We start from the raw sequence: 22,852 nt of genomic DNA, 5'->3' as shown, positions 1-22,852 counted from the left end.
CTTCTCAACAGTCACTCTGCGTCAAATCACTCACTGGAAGTAGCAGCAGTAGCAGTTCCCAATATTTCTCGGGCTGTAATACTGATCGCACCATGGATGTGCTTCCACTGTTCCTTCAGGTTCTCTCCACCGATCCGCTCATAAACCTTCCGAGAATACTCTGCAGCAACTCCTTCCACTGATAACTGCCGAATGTTCAGTCGTATCTTCCTCGTTGGTTTCAAACTAACACCGATGTCAAATACGAAACACAGTAGCTTTCCCCAAATAGGGATTCAAGGTACGCTATTACTACAGTATGGACAATGGTAGAAAATAAAACTCGACTGATCTTTTTACATTTGGTTCGAAATGTGTTTTCCTGTTTTATTTTTTTCATTTATACGATTCAGTTTTAATAGCTTCTATCTCCAATATGAGTGTTCGGCATGTTTTTGTTTTTTTTTTCTGCAATTTGTTTTTCTTTACACAAAAATACTGTAATATTTCCATTCATATAATAGCTAATGAGAAGTACATAAATTGAGTTGACGCGGTAAATTTAAATCTGTTGGTATCTTTTTTTCACGCTGTTTGTGTGTGTTTGAAATTAATCGTTTGAACTTCGGCATGTGCAATATTTTTCACCCTTTATTTTTTTGTTGAATGTTTAATACGTGGTCGGCTGCATTTGTAACGGACACATATGTGGAAACAAACTATGGAGTGAATAATTCAACGAGGCATTTATGTCGACTGTCCGCGCTCGGACACTCGAGATCAATTCATACTTTTTCTGACTTAGCGCTATTGTGCAAAATAAATATTATGTTTTACTTCTTTTTAATTCTGTCAAAAAAAAATTTATATAAGTAAACTGCCTGTTATTTTTTCGCTCCTCCCGCTGCTTTAACCAAACCAGGAGGCCTAAAATCATTCTACCGTTTTAACGTTTTTTGAACAACTTTCAATCTTCGTTCACTGACTATTGACTGGTTGTTGATAAGTTGCATGCGTGGACTGGAAAATGTGTAGACTAACTGCTTGAACTGGTGACGAAACTTTTTGAGAAGTTGAACATTTCGTTAAAAATTTCAAAAATTTATCTCGAGTATTATTTGCTTTTTCTTATCGGGAATAATCACACGTACATACATTGACGATACGGCAGAATGTTTTACTGCACTTCACGGGGAGTACACACAGCACGATTGGTAAAGAGCGATGAATATTTTGACGTTAAATATTGGTCTCAAACAACGACAACATGGGAGTTTATAAACATATTGAATCGGGCAAAAAATATGACAGGGAACTTCATATTGATATTCACATGACTGACTGTATAATAGTGCGACAAGAATGCTCATTAACCATTATAAAATGAAACTGCACGACCGTGCGCGCTTCTCCATGTTCCACAGTTAACGCTATTTATTAACTTACTGTTTCTTCGTCAGTTCAATCTGGCTCATTTACTGAATAAAGAGGCTCTCAAAAAGAACAAACATTTTAACGAATTTTTTTATAATTTGTATGTAGGTAATACAAAACAAAATCAATTTGTTCTAATCAGGTTAATTTAGGGATTGAATTAAAAATCGACTGGAATCAATTAATCATCAATTATCTACTCTTCTATTTTATAAAGTGCTTCTAAATCGTTCTGCTTCCAAAGATCTAGCGTCTTTAATGATTTTGTTGTTTGCTATAAATGGTTCGGAAAGTGAATGTAACTACATATCGAACATCTTCTCGAAGTGCCGGTACTCTGCTCTACTAACGCTGGCTTGTTATCTTAGTGAACCTGGACTGCGCCTTTTGTTCCAGGCATCGTAATTTGGTTAACGAACATATTCACAAAGCCGTACCCGGTTGCCAGCTGCCCTTTTCTTTCGCAACCCAGGTGTCACCTATCGACATCGTCGGTTTTGGTTGTTGGGCAAATGGTTATAATAATTATCGATAATAGTAGAAGTAATAGTAAATAGAATGTGTTCCTGCTTTGCGGTTGCCTGTCTCTACTCGGTTGCTGCTTCTGCTGCTGCTGCTGCACTGCTGATCGATTTGCTTTCTGCTACTACTTATGTTATCCCTCTGGTTTCGCTCTGTATACAACAATTACGCACTACTTCTGAAAAAAATAAGGTTCTAGCTCCGTTCCTTAACCGCTCTTAAATAAAAGGATGGCGACTTGTCCCAGGTAGAAGTAAATAAAATGGCGCGTTTCGTGCGTAACGTACGAACCAAAGTTCCGGCCGACGATGCAATGCCAGGTGGGATTGTACTTCTTGTCGAACTCCTTCTTGATGTACGCGGCAATGTCCTGTAAAGAAGCAGACAAAAGCTTAGTGGTGCTATAGACTGTGTAATGTATGGGGTGATTGACTTTTAAATAGACATTATTCAAATACAAATATAAATATAAATACAAAAATTATCGAAAATGTTTCAACTGCAAAGCTAATCTTATTCTAACCAATTCTTAAATAGACGCCTGTTTGTCAAAATAGATAGATCTTTGCGAAAATGTTATTTGTGGAAATAAAGATTCGTTGTCGTTATAGTTTATCAAGAATAGCATTTGCATAGCTTAGTTGCCGTTAACCGAAACATCTTGTTTTATCTTTTATCAGCAAGATGAAAGGTCCGGAATGAATGGCATTAGATGATAACGTCACCCAGCAGCCAGGAACAAGGTGCCCGCTTATTTGTAAGGCGAAACCGGGTTTCTTTGACCATCAGGTAAACTAAAAGAAATTACCTTATAGATCCTATCTTCTTGTTAATTTACACGACATAATTATGTGTCATTGGAAATAATTGTCAAAAATCCTCGGGCAGACAGTGTCTTGTCTTACCCGGCTCTTCTCACTTCAAAGTACCACTACGAAAAAACGGCACACTAGCCGGCGGGATGTGGATAAGCACAGGGAATCATGATTATGACTTTAATAGCAATCATCAAAGAACCACGCTGTGGTACACTTTTCAATGAAACGAAGCGCAAAAACGAGTCCACCGTGCAGCTTTGTTGTTAAGTGTTTTCCTTTCTGTTGTTTGGTGACGCCTGTGAATTTAAAGGTCGAGTTGAATGTGATGTGCACGCTGTTAGCTAGTAGGGGCAAATTCTAATTAATTGTGGGATGAGCCTCGTTTAGTTTAAATGTTGATTTTATTATCATTATCTTATTATCTACGGTAATTAAAATTCACATTCGAACCAGCACATTAGGAAATGATTAGGCCTCATTTAATTGCTTTATGCTACTATTTAAATACTCTTAATAGTTGATATTCCCCTGTAGTTTTGAACTTTGGTGCTAAATGTTGACAGCAGACTGTGCGCCTCCATTCATTTGTCTGCGATGGAAGCGCTCGGTATTTGACCTGCTATAGTAGCAAAAAGTCTTTAAATTCCGTTAGTGTTGTTAAAAAGCTCGCATTGTAAACCAAGAGCCTCATTATTTTTTAACAATTTATTATCGTTTGTGCAAAACTAAAAAATACACAACAAGCAATCCTCTTTTGAAAAAGTGCTACAAGCGAATACGTCGCTGCTTTCAAACAAAACACCTCACTCCAACAGCTCGATAAATGTTCACCGCGGATGACGGTTGGTACAACACATATGTGCGGGAAATTTAGGATCTATAGCCACATAACAACCGAGCGCAAAAGTTGATCTGACGTCCTTCACATTCAAAAGCAGGCCCGACACACGACACAGTGCACAAACGAGGACACGACAGGCCGGCTGGCAGGCAGGCAGGCAGGCAGCAAAATGTGTTCACACAACTCGGTCGGAAAAAGCTGTGTCGCAGAAAAAGCCAACGATCCGTTGTTGCATACCTATCTACTCTATCGAATCACTCAAAATTAGTTCACACTACTGGTGTTTCCTGCTGGTTAACGAACGGCGGCGGCGCTGCGAAAAGTTCTAAACGACCTTTTTTCCCAACTGACACACATCGCGCACCATTCGACGGAGGCGACACGGTGCCACAGTCGACACTCACGCGGAAACTCGTTTAACGGTTCATTCTTTCATATCCGTTCTAAACCGTCTTCCTGCCCGGTCAATTCGTTAGGTTTGCTAAGCGTGTGGAACAGTCATTCAGTCACACAAAGTTTGACGCTTTTCGGAGTTCTCTTGCACAGAAGAGTTAATGAATAGAATGCATCGCAATGTTTTCTTTTCAATCATTTGACGATTTTTGGTCATTTGGGGCAGTTTAGCACAAGCTGCATATCGATGCCAAAACATGAATTTCAATAATAATTAGATTAGAGAGACTAAAAGTTATAGTTATGGATGGTTTGTGCCGTTAATAACACATAAACAGTACAGAATTTATAACCGTTTTTCCACTGCCCTTATGTCCTGATCTGAGTAGCACTGGGTTTTATTACATACTAACTAGTATGGTACTAGTAATCAAAACTAATCATAAAAACTATAATTAGGATGCAATAAAACTCAAATAGTTACACGGGTGCTTATATGGTAGGAAAAAATAATGCATTTTAAATTTTAATCCTTCTTGCACACTGGGCACAATCGAGGTAAATTTCATGTCCGTTTGAAGTGGATAAAAACGATTCACTTCGTTATGACTGACTGTTGTAATGCTTGGGACCATTGTGCGAAATCAATAAAAAAGGTGAACAATCTTCTGAAATAGGTTTTTACGACCAAGCTTTTTACATTCGATTTGTTAGCCCAAATGTTTCGTCCATCAACGTCGTTCGTTTAAAAACAAGCTGGTTAGTGAGCCAAACATATAAAGTTTACCCGTAGCGGTGAATTAAAGACTAAAAAGCCGGTTACGGGGCCTAATTCTTACGAGAACCACGAAAAGCTCGTTATTGTCTCGCCACCCAAATTGTTTTAGATGTATGCAATTGTCGCGTTTCCACGTTACAGTAACCGTTTACGTCGTAGCGAAACTGATCGCCTAACCTTATTTTTGTCAAGGTTAGTCTTCCTTTATAGCATGAAACTGTGGCTTTGAACCATCCCTGATGTTTGGGCAAACCAAAATAGGTTGCATTCAGAGAATTCAAGACCACTCTAATTTGGATCTGGACCAATCTGGTGTCACTGGGACACACTGCAATTGGTATCTCGGAGGTCCCAGACGTTCCTACCGAAGTCAAACCGTTACAGTTAGCGACCAGGTCCTGCGTGCTAATGCAGTAGCAGTGGACTTGAGGTCTCTCTATTTGTTTGCCAAGCATGTTGTTTGAGGTTTGACATTGCTGATGTTAGTTCCACTGTTGATTCGCAGGACTCTTTCGAGCTGCTGCCGGTTTACTACCAGAACGTGTGTGGACTCGGATATAGATCCGGATATAATCTTAAGGGCCTAATGAGAAGACTCATTTACTACAGCTGTTCAGAAGCGCCTTTTATGTCCTCAGATGCGATCGTAATCGAGAGAATAAGAGCATATCTGGCGGCAGAACATTGTGGTTGTGGCAGCTATAAGTCAATATCCATCATCCAGAGATGGAAAAAATCGCGATCAAGATCATAAGAGCAATAAAAATTCAGATTCATTGACATCACTACTTATAAATAAGCGACAAATACTTTGTCGCGATCTGTACAGATTATGATAAACCTCATGTCAGATCATGTTCATTACATATATAACAGATATAGACGATCGATTGTGTGCATCGTACGTCTCTCAATACAAACAACATGAGTAATATTTTTTCTCGCTACTAGGTAAGATGCTGAAGATTCACTGTTTGTCATGTACTGTACAATCTGTGCGTGCGGCGATAAAAATCATTGATTTTCCATGCTTGATCGTGGCCAAATCTTTTTTAAGCATCAATTTAATTAATTTACCGCCTAATACAAAGGATGCCGTAAGGAGTACCGAAGAACATATCGACTGAGACTCAGGGTCTAAGCACGATGCATCCGTTTTTCAATACGTTCCGAAAATGTGACAGAAAACCTGCTAATGTTTGCTGTAAAATAGGCACAATAGGCCGTATGAATAAAACAGTTTGCTTTGCTTTTCCCGTGTAAATCTTATGGGAGAATTTGCTCTAACACTTTTATTCATATGGCCTAATGTGGCAGACAGACATAGAGCTTCAATTAATTTTTGAACAACTTGATATTCAAAACCAAATTATTATCCAAATTATTTGAAGCTCTCAAAGAACGAATCGAGAAAAAACGATCAGAATATAAGGATCTTGGCGCTTTTTTGAACAATCGTGCCGTTAAAGAATCTGCTAGGAAAGACTAAAATATATGTTTCAAGTTTACCGGGAGATACTAAGCTGATGAAATCTCAGAGCCACTAACTGTGAATAGTCGGATTAAAACAGAGAGAATGGCGCTAGGCCTCCAAGCCTTAACTCCGGGATTTTTGAAAACAATTGAAAGCGAGTTTCTTTACTATAAATTCGAAGAGATGGAAGGAAAATTCTTAACGCACTTGGAGCCGTTCGTCAGACTTCGATGGGGGCGGAAGCGTTTTCAATTGTTAGAAGCGTTATAATTTTTTTTCAAACGGTGGTTCTACAATTTATGAAAAGACGGTAGGGGAAAGTAATAAAGAATTTTTGAATGGAGGGGGAAGAATGAAAAGGTGAGGGGGGGAGGGGGGGAGGGTTGTTGGTAGTTATGCTTAACAAGTTGTCGTTGGGACTCCTACCTTTTGTCCAATGCTGGAAGTTGCATGGGTCGCACCAAGCTGTAATCTGAGATTATAACCGGATTCGAACCCACCACTGCCGTCAGGGCATGTGGCTCGCTGGTACTTGTACCTTTGAACCATAGAGGTGCTGGACAAAAGGAGACTGCGCAACCCCCCTTAGGCTTATACAAATTTGGAAAAAAGTTTATGTCCTGGTCTCGAAATATTGTTCAAGGGGGGGGGCAAGAAAAAAATAATAAAATCAAACCTTCAATAACTAAACAAAGGAGAAGAAACCAGTGTTTATTTTTCCAGATAAATAAAAGTTTAATACAAAAAAGTTGTACAGTAGGTACTTAAATTTTAATTCAAACCAAAACAACTTTCAAAATTTTTTGATCCAAGCACGTAAAGTAAATATTCTGGCAGAGATGAATCAACTTGAAAATAGTGGAGTGCTACAGGATCACCTTAGTGAGTCATAAACGTGTAACTTAAGGTGAAATTAGTCGTCATCGATTCTGCCAATTACAAAAGCAGTTTTTTTGTTTGAAACAAAAATTCTGTTCATGAAAATATATTTGAAGTGTTCAGATTCGCAAGAAGAATGCAGTATTTACAATTTTACGAACAAAACTCCGCTTTTGGGCTCAAAAACTGCTTCCAAAATTGGGCTTTCCGACGAAAAGTTGATGACTGCTAATTTCCCGTTAACCTTCATTTGAATTTTGCTTTTTACTTGTATGTCACTCGGATTTCGATAATAGTCCAAATCTGTGTCACTTACTAGTTCAGAACTCGGTAACCACGAAATAGTATCGGAATCTTCTCGTAAAAATGCAATTTAGGTCCCTACAACTTTTTTACTTGGAACGCATGTGCTATGCTACCGAAAAAAATCTCACGCCATTTACGTTTGAAACCGCTTGTTTCTTAGTCAACCTTTTAGTCATACGAGTATCAGCCCATTCCTCAGTTGATGCTGGTTCTCAACAATAACGTGTTTATCTTTGATATATTAAGGATGCTAACGCACCACTATCAGAAGCGATTGTCATTGTTTGACTAATAGCATTTGTCCAGTCCGGTGCTGCACTTCGGATGAGGTGCAGTACTGCGCTGGGAGTTGTTTTCCAAATATCAGAGTTTTTAACCGCCCTCCGTCGAAGAACCTTGATCTTTAATTGAAAAATGCCGGACATCGGCATAACAGATGTTCCGAGTCTATTTTTTCTGTGCCACAGAATCGACATATATCACCTTGCAGTTTTCCCATAAGCTTCAGATGATAGCGGTTTGGACAATGTCCTGTTATAAGATCAGACTGTTTCGACTGCCTAGCAATGAAAGTGTTATTCCAATTTAATTCCACTTTCATACATTTCGATTTGATGTGATGGTCGGGGCCACCATTGATCCCAATGATAATCACAACATGACAATAGTCAGAAAAGTTTCGAACAGTTCAGTGACATCCTTTCTGCATGCGTCCAATGTATGGTAAAAAATTGTATCTTTAAGTTTTTCGTCCCTTACATCCAAAATTAGGGTAGGCACTTGGACAATATGGAATAAAACGATCAATTTGGAACCTAGAAAGCACCGAAAGCTGATGTTCCGGAGAGTGTAATTTGCTGTATTTTTATTTTAATCTTATCTACTACCTATGACAGCAAAATATAATCCCACAGCAATTCGGAATATCTCCGTCAAAAGTGGTAGCAAATTTCACTAATACTTTGTTTAGTTGATTGATGCCTCAATCTAATTCGGTTCTTTTGAAGCACGTTGAATTAAAATGGAACAAAATTTAAAGTAAATGGAGCCAAAAGTCTAATTCCAAGCACCCCAATTTTCGACGTCGGAACTTAAAGGTTAAGCACAATAGTCGCCTGTAACCTGTAGCAGGAATCAGAAAGCTAAGATGGTGTAGGATAGTTGATCGAGACTAACGGGATAATTGCTTCAACTTTGCACGAATTGGGTAATCTAGAAATGTAAACACGTTGAATTGTAAAAATCTGCTTACCATTAAAGAATGCAACATTATTGCACTTTATTTTTTTGCCCCTTCAAATTTCGAAAATTTTTGAAGGGGGGGGTGACAAACTTTTTTTCAAATTTGTATAAGCTTTATTAAGGAAGCGACATGGGTTGGGTTATTTTTAGACACAAATTGTGCCTCTTCCTCCGTCTTCCACCGTTTCAAATATATATATATTAATATATGCTTGACCGCATTTCAAGGTCAAGACATAAAACACGAGGTTTGGTCTACAACAAAATTCGTCCTGGCATGGGAACTGAAGCGCTAAGCATGTTATATCTGTTTAAATTCTAATTTACTATGGACATTTAGTGAAAAATTCCACGTATTTTCTATTCCGAATAAGTTGCCAATACTGGTTTTTTACCGACTAGTTAGTTTCGAGGTACGATGCTGGTCTAACAAGCCAGTTGTCGTATGTCCTAATCACGGCTGTGTGGTAGGATAAGTCAGTAGGATCGTTGCACTAGCCTCGTAATTGTCCTGTACTCTAATAACAGGCTGCGAAGTCCGTCGATAAAGAAGGGTAGCGTTTCAAAGACGTTTATACCCAAGGCTTTGCTTGCTGTTGGTATTTTACCGTTAGAAATGTAGTATTTTCCGGACTAATCCCGAAATACCGATTTTCGCCAAAAGCACCCAATACTGCCCAAGTAACAATTTGGGTTTTATTACACTCTTATGATGGCATTTAAGGCCAAAAATTGGTCATGAAAACCGCCAATCACACACACACACGCGCCAATCATAAGTGTGTCCGACCACACTTGGAATAGTTGAAGGTGACTTTCTGCTTGCTGACTTTCTATGGAATGAAATTACACAACACTTCTCAATGCAGTACGTTGCAGAACAGCACCACTGAATAAAAATGTCAGCTAATCGTGGGACCTCAAAACAGTCAACAGTTTGACATTCTTAAATAGTTTAAAAAGCATGCGGCAATCATGCGGAAGCAAAAGTGAAACGTGGTCAGCAAACACATTAAGACTAATAGTCCAAGATTACTGCCTTGCGGAGTTTTTAGAAATGCGCAGACTGCTCTTCAAAAAGAGTAGGTATCTGATGTATATTATATTATACTTGTTCAAAAAATTATCTGATTCTGTCTAGACTACACTAACTAAATATTTTAACGAAAAAAATATGAAGGTCTCTACCAAGGGGCACGAACGAGGGGCTCACGTAGGACTACGAATGCAGGTTCAATTCAACAAAGCTCGACATTTTGCCAATGTTTGTCACGCAAATTTTTGATTTATTGTATTATACTAATGTTCAAATTTTTTCAGACCCATGTTGAATTTTGGGCTGCGAATATGGGGAAAGTGACAAAACTGGGAATTTTTTTTCGAAAATTTTCTCAAAATTTAAGACTTAAGACCTTACAATATCAAGGACTACTACAGTAGGATTTCGAATTTGGCAACAAATGCGTGTCGCCTATGTTTCCAAAATCGAAATTGACTAAATGTTATTAATCAACGATTGCAACCTTTTTATGTTTACAGAATCCGCCAAGAGCTACTCGTGCGGTGCAAGTAAATTTTTGGCGACCTGCGGTGAGACGTAGTCCTACGGCAATAAAAATATTATTGTTCGAAACATTCTATAACTGCAAACTTTTTTTCATGAACATACTTAGGGCAATATTTTTTCATCATTTAAAGTATGTATGCGGAAATTGACAGATATTTAAGCATAGTTTCTGAAGTAAACTATTTTGTGTTGCCAAAATCGAGGCATGCCAAATCGAACCATGCCAAATTCGAAATCCCACTGTACTAAAAGTTAAATTTTATCCCTAAAATTGATCAACCGAAAGCTCAACGCAGTCTAATCAACCGGGCACAGCACACTAGTCCAGAACCGTTTTTGGAGCGCATCAGAGTTTTAAGCGGAAAACCTTGGTTTTAGGTTTATGGAACCTTTGGAAAAGTTTCTTTAAATTAAAAGTTCTATCGTCTAGTGGAATTCAAATTTTGAATAATGCCCCTAAAAGTGCAATAAAAAATTTATTTTGCTTTAGTTTCAATATGACACATTGATGTGTTCTGCAAAGTTTTGTAGAATATCATTACAAGAAATTTTGCTGAAGACAGTAACCTTCTATCTCTTCAGCAAAGATAGAAAACCCCTATTTCTGAATCGCTAAAATCAATTTTTCAATTCTAGCTGTTTTTGTAGTTTTCCATGTTTTACAAAGTTATACAAATGGTAAAAATACACAATGCTGAATATTGTATACCTTTATCTTTGCTTGTTTAGGAACTGTAGAACTTTTAATATAAAAATACCCTAATTACTCAAAAACTCTCCTTAGGGAATCAGAATAGTTTCATGTAGACTGAAAAGTTTTATATACCATGTTTAAAAGCACAAAAGCTGAACAAAATCAGGAGCAGACAAAATCGGAACATTACGGTATTTTACCCTGAAACTTTTCGTTGATTTTTACCAATTAGTGTTGGAAGAAGAAACTTTAGAAAGTTATAACAGAAATCATATAATTGCTACACCTATTATGAATCGATCAGTATCTAAACGGTAAAAATCTATTTATAATTGGCAAAGCTATTAGTGTTCAAAATCTTTCATATTTTCGTAATACTAACATTTTTTGATTTTTCGGAATGACACCTTATCCTAAACCTTTTCGTAAGACATAGTTCTATGCGGGTGCAAACAATCCTAAGCAAACAAAGGTTTCAGATTTCTTCCTTGTGGTCAGGGCTTCGACCGATCCTTTTTTCTACCGCAGCCACACCAACGTACATTCAAATTCACACCGTCCGAACGCTGTGCATAACACAACTGGCAGTTTGCTCAGTCAAACGCCGATTCAACGCAGTAGAACGAATGCGTTCTAAAGCTTTTTAACATTTTCGTTTCGATCAAGTTGCCTTTACCGTTTGGAGCAGCGAATGACTGCAAAACAGTCAAATGACTGGCAGTCACCACGCTAACGAAAAGCTACCGCATTAGCGTATGATTCAATACTACAAAAAAACCACTACATGTGGATGGATGAAGTCGGTCGGACTCCGTCCAATACAAACGAACATTTTGCTTGCGCCGGACCGACGTCCGGGTGATAAACTATTACTGTGAGCAGCCGATTTGGAAGCAAAAAGAGAAATGAAAAAATACGTCATCTTATGCTTCCAGTCAGTTTGCAGTTCTTCATATGAACGCGCAAAGCGGTAGTACGACTGTTTGCTTTTGCAGAGAGGCCGCATGGATTGTAAGACGGCAGCAGCGCAAGCGGCAGATTGACTGGATTCAAAAAACAGTCAAATGATCGTTCAAAAAGCGGAGTTTGAAAGCGGAAATTTCGCATTCACGGCAGTCACATTCAACTTGCGATCCCTTTTCAAGCCCTGCTTGTGATACAAAATTAATTCGAATGTGCGTTGCCTAGTATAATTGAGACGCTGGTTAATCAAATATGACAAACCATTCCACCAAGTTTGGCATGCTAAAACCTAACAGAGGTCACTCGAATACTAATGCCAGTTGGTGAAAAAGTTGTGAAACTTTTTCCACCGTTTGAAAGATCTTGGTCTGTAGATTAACTTTGCTGAAAACAGTAATTTTATTTATTGCTGTAATCCCGAGATATACCGAGAAAAAGTTAACGGTTCCCACACGTTGTACAAAATACAACAGCGCGAGTAACGGAGGGATATCAGTGTAAACAGTAGCTATTTGAGCACTGTTTTTCGTGTTTTTGAAGCAATATGTGAGATGTGAGATTTGTGATGGTCGAACGCACTGGACAAATTCATGTTTGGATTCAGTACCGTTTCACCTTAAGCAGAAATGTTAAAAAAAGCAAAGCCATGGGTATAAATGTCCTGTTGAGAACTTGACCCTTCTTTATCGACAGACTTGGCAGCCGGCTATTAGAGAACAGGACAATTACGGGACTAGTGCAACGATCCTACTGGCTCTAAAGCAACAGTTCCCAGCCGAGATTCGAACATACGACGGCTTGGTTAGGCCAGCATCGTACCCCGAAGCAAAGTGGGCAGTCTGAAATGGTCTTCAACCGTAATAACTGAAAATTTAGTAAGATTATCTTCATCAGCTACAAACCATAATTTTGTATCATAATTTTCATTACTATAAACCGATTCACTGTTTTCCACCTCCAACAAGTCCTCCAAGTTACGTAACTATTCTCATGACTCCCCCTCCCCCTATGTAACAACAAGTAACGGTAACTCGACCCCCTCGCTCCCCTCTAAGCGTTACGTAATTTGTGTTTGAAGCCTAAGACATATCATTTTTCGGCAATAAAAGTAAAAAATACCCGAAATAATTTCCGTTGAAATTTTCTCAATTTTTTGAATAAAGCGAACTCTTGAACGCACGGTCAGAATATTGTTTTGTTGGTACCAAAATGTCAAGCAAAGCATTCTCAAACGTATTTTCATGTTCCTGATAAAAAAAATCACATGCGGTCCTGAGGCTCTAAAAAGAAAGGCTATTTGGAGACGGTTTTACCCATTGGAGAGTTGACATCGTTTTTATTAAAAGCAAAAATGAGTTGAAATAACCGGACCCAGCCGCATATAATATAACCCTCACTTGTATATTCGTAAATATATTCCAATATAAATTGTCAGTCCTCTATCATGAGACACTCGTTTGAATCAACCATCTGAAAATATTTAATATACCTAGTAAAAATGTTTACTAAAAATCTCTCACAGTTGTTGGCGTTGGCAATCTACATTCCAATGTTTACGTCATCCAGCCTTTTTATATCATACAAAAAAAACACTGCAAACATTTGCTCGAATTACATCAGAGAACTCGAGGGCAAGCGAGGTTGGCACTGCGGCTGCAGTGAAAATTATTTTTACCGTTGTTTCCGGCGTATCAAATATCTTTCATTTCCACACTTTTATTCACCATGTGCGGTCGTTAAATAGTTTCGTTGCTTTCCATTTCTGATAAAGAAACCGTGCTTCTGCTACGGCTATAATTGTAATTAATTTGATACAGACACATAATAAAAAAAATACCATGCCATTACGAAAATCAATATCAAGATCAGGAAGTCAAAATTTTTGTTAAATTTTGCTTCACGGATAAAATTTACGGCCGATTTTACAAAAGACCATTGGAATACAACTTATGGTAAGAAATTTTCGTGGACGATAATAGAAAAAGGCCAGTACAAATGGGATTTCCTACCCAAATCAAAAATATACATTATTACATTCATTTCAGCAGATGTCAACTAAAGAAAGAATATTCCCCGATCAAGTTCGGAACGGGATCCAACAAAGTTGCATAAATTTGATTTGCCGTTCACTATACAACGAATTCAGCAGTGTCTTGTGCGAAACTCTTCAGTTGAAGAATGTGCCTCAATCACGAAAATCTTAAACTGCAAAATACGTACCGGTACTACTTATTTCGAGCCAAATATTCAAGCTATAACTTTCGTCCTCAAGTAAAAACAATAGAGCCGTGGCTGACACGAACCGTACACATGCGAGCGCAAAGTATGCGAAAGTTTTGTTCCCTTTAGAACGCTCTGACAAGTAAGCAGTACAAGACGTGTGCACAAGACTGACAACGACTTGGCTGTTGGCTATGGTAACAATGATAAAACCGCATCAAAATATGCGTGACTCTCACCGGGCGATGCTCGGGAGCCGGGCGGATGGCGGTATTCTGTCGCCGTCTCAAACACCGGCACAGCTTATTAGTTTTAATAGCTAATACAACTCTTTAAACGCTAACTTTGCCCCGGTTGACACTTTTGCAAATTTAATGTGGAAAACAGCACAAAAAATTGACTGCATGTCTGCAGACTTTTTGCCCCTTTAGGACACGGATGCAAGTGGAAATATAGCTTCTATCAGGTGAACACGCCTGGCATGGAAATAAAACTGGTTAGGTTAGAAAAAAGTTTGCTATATTGAAATAGTTTTTGCGTGCGATTATGCTCACATTTGTGAACACTTTTACGGTCATGAACTAATGTGTTTTGTCTGCTCTTTTTGTTCTATTATCAAACTCTTCTGACTAAATAGTCCTTTACTGTATGACAAAGCTAACCGACGGACAATGCATTACTACTCGCGACTGCCATGCTTAAAGCCATTAATATTGAGTTCGTAAGTTCTGAACACTTTATCGCATGATATACATTTTTATGTCAAGTTGGCCTTTTTTTTACTAACCTCCCTCCGTATGAAATCGATCGTGAAAGGATGCCACCCACTCGGAAAAATTGATGACACCTAATTTGCATGGAAGCAAAGAGCCACTGAAACTGCCATTGTTAGTCAGCAGCAAGTATTCAGTGGCGTGATCGATTATGCTTGAGAAACGTCAAACGAGAGCTTGCTTTAGAGAAATGGTTTTCCGTTCTGTCAACTGGTATTAGTTTACTTTAGTCAGTAGTATACGATACTAATAACATTTAGGTAGCCTTCTTCAGTTACTTTCTTAAAGAAGTGTAAGATTGCTCAAAATACTAAAGTAAATAGACATCTTTTTCTAGCTGTAAACCATCCAAGTAGCAAGTTTGAGCAAAGAAACAATCGATGCTTTATGTTTGTACCTCATCGGCACAAAAGAAGACGGAAAAAAGAAATTTACATACAGACACATTCCAACTGCAGTGGACCTATTAACCAATGTTGTGCCTCTGTGATCCGTCCTTGACTCACATACCATTGACCCACTGCGAGTAAAACATGCTTATCAAAACCGTTTCATGTGTATCCTCGCGCAACTGGGAGTCTCGACGAAACGGTTTATTATGTAAACGATCTAACACCAAAGCAGCATATATACTAGGGTTGATTTACATATTGAATTTTCCTGCTTTTCTTTACGAACGAGCTCCCATTTGGTTCAAAGTATTTCTATAGCAGTATCTACCAGTGTTCTAGGTAGAATATCATGATCCATTAGAAGGTAGGTTTCTGATTTAATCATTTGTCTACGTTCGTATTAAATACTAGCAACAAACGCTCCCAATATGTCACGAAACGAATAATAAGGTTCACCCCACCTAGAAGACCCTTGCGCTCATTGGGGAATAAACAAATTGAGCGCGCCTGGATACGCCTCGCACCTCTTTATTCCTGGAGAAACAGGGCTAAGGCAAATTTTACCTTTACCTCAAAAAACTTAGCGAATGAGTTGTGCAATTTATTTGTTTATGAGAACCAAACAAAGCCACGCTGGTTGTTAGGTTTTTACTATCTCCGAATGGCTGTATGGAATCGGTACCTGGTACTTTCAGCGCTCGCTGGTTCCATTCCCCCACCCTTCCTGCAGGCCACAGCCACACCCTTCCTCGCTACACCGGCAGGCTTTTCTCCCACTATTTCGTTTGGTGCGGGCAGAACGGGTCGCTTTGGCTAGGCGGCTTGGCTAGGATTCGAACTTGAAGGAGAAATCAAATTGATATATTTGATGGCGACTTACTGCTGCAATTCGGTCTTGAATTGTGCTGGTCGTGAAATTCTTTTATCGATCCACCCGCGTGGCCGTAACGTTTGCTGTCGGCCGTTGCAGGGAACGTGAACATATTTATGCACAGCTTGGCCGCAAATTGACGTATGCAGAATTGAAAGCCTGAAGTTTTCAATGTTAAATGGCTGTTGGTTTTGGAAACACAGTTTTTTTTCTGTTCAATTTATATCGTTCTTTATTATTAGAAACGTGGAGTACAGGAATATTCTTGGGATTCGTTTAGGTAGCAAGTGCCGAATGTTGCCGGCAGCTATCGAGAATATCAAACCAAATTACAGTTATTCAAACCACGCTAGAATAGCGTGGGAATACGGAGTCTCGTCTAATTTAAGGAAATAAAGTCAAGGTGCCACGTTGTTGTTGTTATAGCTTTACAGTGCGAACTAATTGTGATTCAATAACATGGGTTTGATTTCGCCGATGTGATAATTAACAGAAGTCAGATTTGGAAATGATCGTAGGTCACTATTACACACTTAAAAAAAAGTGCCGAAGTCGGCAAAAATTTGCCGAGATTTGGACAGCCGAGCGGTCGGTAAAATTTTTTATCTAAAAATAAAAAATAAGAAAACTTATCCAATTTAATTCTACTATGTGTATTTTATTCAATGACAGATACGTATTTCGCCTACGACTTGCAGGCTTCTTCAGTGTCTGTTTTCGAACTTTCGAAATATTTTTACTACGTTCTGAGATAGAAACATCCATATTTAAATGCCTTAAAAATTTAGTCGGCTGATTTTAGTTCCGATACTGGATCACCTGTACTACCATGGTACATAGAGTTAAACAAAAAAAAAATAGATTCTTGCAAATATCTTCTACTAACATTAATTGCGTCCTGACCAGCTTGCGTAGGGACGCACATGTGCGGTGCGCGTAGAAATTCTCTAGTGGGAATCTGATTAGGTTTTTCTGCAATTGAGTTACGTGCGCATAACGGTTCAACCGTAAACAAAACGTATTACATGAATTCAGCGCGACTTTTAGCCTATCCATGGAACCCGCACTTGGTCTAACGTGATGTAGCTCGCCAAATATGAAGTGGGGTAAAATCAACGCTTTGAGCAATTTCAGGCGTGTGCTGGTCGGAGCAGCGGAAGCATAACCGTAGAGTGATCCAAGGCTTGCGTAGATTTTCCCGGAAAGCTGATTTACTAGACTCTCCCATTTCAGATCCGTCTCGTGTAGAAAATGAAACAAAGATTTTTCGCACTCTGTCCTCTCAATAGCTTGCCCATCCATGGTGACAGAAGGTAAAAGTTTGATTTGGTTCGTGTTTCTCCGACAACCCTTCACAAACATTGCTGTGCTCTCCGGTTGGGTAACGACTAATTGACTGCGCTGAGACCACTCCAAGATTCTTACTGGATCGCTGTTCATCATCCTAATTAATTCATGGGAACAAGGAGCAAAACTGGGGAAATACAGCTCAATTTCGTTCGCATACATCTGTGTTGAACAATACCTGAGTAAGTGAGCACGGAGGGTAAATCGTTACAGTAACAACAAAAAAACAGAGATCCGAGCACTGAGTCTTGAGAAAATCCAGATGTTGAAAACCTCACTTCGGACTATTAATCCCCACAGAACAATTACGTGATGACATAGTAAACAGTAATTCTTCGTCGAAAAGGCATAATCTTTGTTCTTGCAAATTAAGTCCTGCGATTTGGCGATCAGAGTCAATTGGCAGCTGTTATTGGTAAAACTTCTGGAACCTCTCAGTAAGTATACTTCTCCAGGGTGTCGACTCAAATCCAAAAATAAAATTCCCTGACTTTCCCTGATTTTCCCTGATGCTTCAAATATTTTTCCCTGACCCTCAAAACTCGAATATCAAGCTTATTTGGGTGATTTCTGGCTTAAGTTTTTAATCCTTTAGCATGGCTTATGCGAGCTGCTGAAAACTAAAGCTAGATTTCTTCATGCTTTACGAACACATATCAAAGATTCTTAACCTATTTCTTACCAACGTTTCGAAAACGCCCTCTTCTATCGAGTATCGAGGGACAGTTATGTTTGAGGTATCAACTTGAATCCAAAGAAACAAAGATTGAGAAATAATCTAATCGACCTGTTTTTGCACAAAGCTTAGATGTTACATACAAAAAAAATTACAGCCGTGTAAACATAACAAATCTTGCTAATTTTCAGTCAGCTCAAACTAGTAACTTTACCGCTGGAAGGTGGACACATGTCTGCGAGTTTTCAGTTAAACTGTTTCTGTTTCTGTTTGCAGCACAAGGTGGGGCAGTTAGAGCCAAGTCTGTCCAGGGCTGAGATAAGGTGGTTGTGATAATGTTAAAAGAATCCGTGCGGATTACGCTAGCTCCATAATGTATTGGTGATTATGGATTAATGGGCGGAAGAAGAGTGACAGAACTTGGCTTGATATAATTGTGTGCTTGGTCAATATAGCATAAGATGGCTTGTACTTATCTTGTTTTCTCCTTCCTTTGTTTGTTTCCTTATCTTGTTCGTAGTCAATCTTGATTAAACCTGAAGCAGGCTCCACGCCGGCCGTCCTCTCCATCGTTGTCACCAGTGTGGTCATCTGTGGCTGGTCTCTTGCCTCCCCTCACAGCAACATTATTGTTGCCGTGAGAAGAAGCGATAGAGATCAGGCAGAAAAGAAAAGAAAAGAAAAGAAAAGAGGAATTTTTTAGTCAACATGTTGATTGCAATTTTCAAGTTAGTAATATCACGAGAATTCTATGTCTGTCCATCACCTATGCTACTACCGACTAACTACTCGCTAGGCTGGACGCTACTCATCTCCCAAATACCCATGTCATCACGATTGACCCAGCGCTGTTCCACAACCTATGCTCATTAAAAGCCACAGCCGCCTCTTTATCTCCCATCTTTGCAGTATTGTAGCTGATGGCGTAAATTTTCGAATATTTTGTGCGGAATATTATTCAAGAGCAATATTATCGCTCAGAACCATCGAAAAACTACTTGAACTTCCGAAAAATAGAGCAGATGCGATGTAGTGGGGACTGGTACTCGCTCGTATTATTCCCGGTGGCATTAATCGCATATTTGTAGCGGTAGTCAACCGATTTGTCGGTATGCTCTTCAGACCGTGGTCAATTGAAATGATTCTGTAACTAAGAAGGGATGAGGTGGATCAAAAAGAACTTCACTTGGAGATATGTATATATGCCGTGTTAGGTCTTAAGTGCAAGCTGTCACTAAAGCAAGACTTAATAAGATGTTAACGACGTTGATAATTCTGTGAGGATGGTATTGAATCGAAAAATAAATCCTCATACCACGGCCATATATTATGTACTATGACCCCATTTTAGGAAGTGGAAATGATTGAGGACAGCCCTTCGCTATCGCTTGAATCAGCCAGAGAATCGAATACCTGTTTTTACTTGAAGAAGTTTTAACTCTAAAAAGATTTAGTTAGAAATGGAATTTCAGTTGAAGTCTGCCAGCATTGGGCAATGGACAGAACAAGATATATATCGAGGCTATAAATCTTTTCGAGTGATCCACTAAGTCCGACCGCGACGACAGCCGCAAGAATGGAGAGGAGCAGGCCGCCGGTGAGTTGCCACCGTTCGACTTGATGGACTCTCCGACAGAGGCTCATCAGCATTAGGAAGGCCCTTGGGAGACAAACAGCGTCATACATGATCATTTTATGTTGTTAGTTGAATACCGTTAACGCGGTTAGTCACAAGACATGCAAATCATTCTAATAAAGGAGGGAAAAAAAAAAAAAAAAAAAAAAAAATTATAATTACATCCAAAACAATACAATAGAGGTGACAGTAACAGCAACGATAGCAATATTAGTAATAATAGTAATAGCATAGGAAACTGATACAGGAAACACAGCTACTGACTATAACTTCCTGCCCATTAATAATTGTAATTTGGCAGCATAGGTATAAGAATTTCCGACTCATCATAGAACACTCAAACATATATTCATTCGTACCTATACACCCATGCACACTCATACATGCATACACATGTATACATGTACGTGTGTGTATATTTTCAGTGCTGTGCTGTCCATAATCGCATAACAGCCACAAATTCTATGTCAATCTCATAGAAAATGTCTCGATTACGCAAATAAAGACATCACATCATTTTTGAACACTCGTTCGTTCTAACTAGCGATACATTTTAATTTTCATAGTAAGTCAAAATCTCATGAATGGTGGGTAGGATTTGGTTTCAGTTTTCTAGAGAAATTTCTGTGCATACCAGCAATTCATCTAGGGAACCGAGTAAGCCCTCCCGGTGCTTCGGCCCAAACGGATTGAATTTAAAATCAAATCCGTTCGATTTCGCTCCATTCCGCTTTACGAGACACATGCTACACATAAAGCTAAATTATGCAATACTACATACTACACATATATCCAACTTAAACTATAAACATTCTACATGCGGAACTAAGAATTTTTAGGTCGTTTGGCCGAAGTACGCGTCAAACCACCTACCCATGGGAGAGGTCTGCGAGTTTTCAGTTAAACTAAAACAAAACTTTCCTGGAAGTTCCAGCTTGTTATCTTTGCTGCAAAAAGCATGGGGTTAAGGAGATGATTCCCCAAAGATTTTTGGTACAAAAATGTGCGTTTTGCTGGCTTCGAGGTACGGCAAAACTTTAGCTAGATATATTATTGGAAAATGTCCAAATGGCAAATATTTTAACCCTCAATGGTGGACAGTTAAGACTAAAGCTGTGTGTCATGATTTCGGATTGCAACTATCGAGGCTTGAAAGCAACATTGACTCGAAGGTAGTTCGGTGGCCGGCCGTTCGGTCCGATGACCGTATATGGGTGTTGAGAATTAAGGCAAATTCTTCAACTACAGCTTAATCAACGTATAGTCACCAACAAATCATAAATTCGATGGTACTAGGGATGAATTGAACCGCCCAGTTAGCTTCGAGGTACGATGCTGTTCTAACAAGCCAGTTGTGTTCGAATCTCGGCTAGCTGGTTTTTGTTAGACGGAATCAGTAGGATCGTTGCACTGACCCCGTAATTTTCCTGTACTCTAACAGTAGGCTGCGAAGTCTGTCGATAAAGAAGGATAATGTCTAGTGACGGTTAATGCTCAAGACTTTGCTTTGCTTTGCTAGGGACGAATTCTATGACAGGTTCGAAATGATTTATGGGGTGCGCACGACTTGAAAATTCAAGACTCTAGCTCCCAGATCGATCGTGTTTAACGGTCAAAACTTTTTGGAAGTCACAATATACAGTCTTTTCTTAGTGACTTTGACCACTATCTCGACGTAAGATCCACGCAAGGTTATCGAAATCGGCGAAGGCTCGCACTGAGAGGATGTTGCATTTCAACATCTAGCGGTTTACGGCATATGACGTTGCAGTGGAGTACACCAGAAAGCTTGATCAACGAATCGCAGAACAGCAGGACGAAAGGGAATAAGACGTAAGTAGGCTGTGGAGGATCCGCCATAGCGCCAACAACTACGAGGGAAGTGATAGGCACGACGTGGGGAAGACAATCACCCTTATTCCGCGAGTCACGTGACTCAATATGACAATTGTCACTCGCCGTGACTCGCCACGGCGAGTCGAATTGAGTGCTGTCACCTAGGTGACAACCGTGTCACCTAGGTAACAACCCCGTGTCACCTAAGTGACAAACCGTGTCACCCAGGCGACAATTGTCACCTCATTCGCGATGACTCCAAATTAGTTACGTCACTCGTCTCGCAGAATAAGGGTGAGTGTAACAGCTTGTTTGATGTCGAATGCCAGAAAATGACAAATGAGAAGAACTAGGCCAAGAGTCGCATGCTCACTGCGGATCACGTCAGAACAGAGAAACATGTAAGCTTTCTGCGTATTACGTAACCAGCTGAACCAGTCCCGAAGGTTGCCAACTCGCATAAACGCAAATTTTACAGAACGTTAATGCTCCCGGTAACCGTTAACGGACATGAATCATGGACACTGAAGGAAGATGATCAATGCTTGGGACTTCTGAGTGTAAAATTCTGCAATTGGTGAAAACGCTGTAGATCGCGTGTAAATAACAGTATGTATCCCGCTTTGTGCTCTTGATGTCTGCACCGTGAAGTGCGTGAGACCTGCCATTGCCGATTTCGAGCACTACAGCGAGTGAAGTCTGACAATTGTACGGCGCAAAACAAATAAAAAATTTACGGCAAACTGAAAGATAATCGAATCGCCACTAGACATGTAACAAGTTTTAATTCAACCGATCAATCTGCGTATATTTTACACGAAAATTGATTTGATTCGAAAGTTGGCCGGGTAAACAAAATTTCCCTGATTGAATTTCGAAATTCCCTGATATTCCCTGATTTCCCTGATCCAAAAATGAATTCCCTGATATTCCCTGATTTTCCAGGTTTTTCCAGGAAATCGACACCCTGTTCTCGGATAACAGTCTCCAGATTTGTCAATTTGACGTTGAAGTGAACTACTATAACAGTCAAAGCATGTTCTAACTATCATAAATGAACTAGTTAGGAAATCGATAGTTCGTTGATAAACGGAGAAATCAACTGCTGTCCTAGATTACTCCCTTAAGGTACAAGGGGTGTATTTGCAAAAATGATTTGAATAAGATACACGTGTGCAAAAACGAACAAAAGTATTAACTCGTATTATTCG

General features: G+C 39.3%; 1 protein-coding gene across 1 annotated transcript in view; it reads right to left on the bottom strand.

Annotated features, from left to right (window-relative positions):
• Positions 1 to 348: 348 nt before the first annotated feature.
• The window catches only part of LOC128741319 (dynein light chain 1, cytoplasmic), a 34,445-nt gene continuing 11,941 nt past the window's right edge, over positions 349 to 22,852 (bottom strand). The window contains exon 3 of the mRNA XM_053837051.1: positions 349 to 2,305. Coding sequence (XP_053693026.1) covers positions 2,144 to 2,305 — 162 coding nt within the window. The 3' untranslated portion in view covers positions 349 to 2,143. The remainder of the gene's footprint in view (positions 2,306 to 22,852) is intronic.

The sequence above is a fragment of the Sabethes cyaneus genome, chromosome 3 (genome assembly GCF_943734655.1).
Source record: "Sabethes cyaneus chromosome 3, idSabCyanKW18_F2, whole genome shotgun sequence".
Lineage (NCBI taxonomy): Eukaryota > Metazoa > Arthropoda > Insecta > Diptera > Culicidae > Sabethes > Sabethes cyaneus.
Note: the sequence above shows the minus strand (reverse complement) of the source record. Positions and strands in the feature narration are given on the sequence as shown.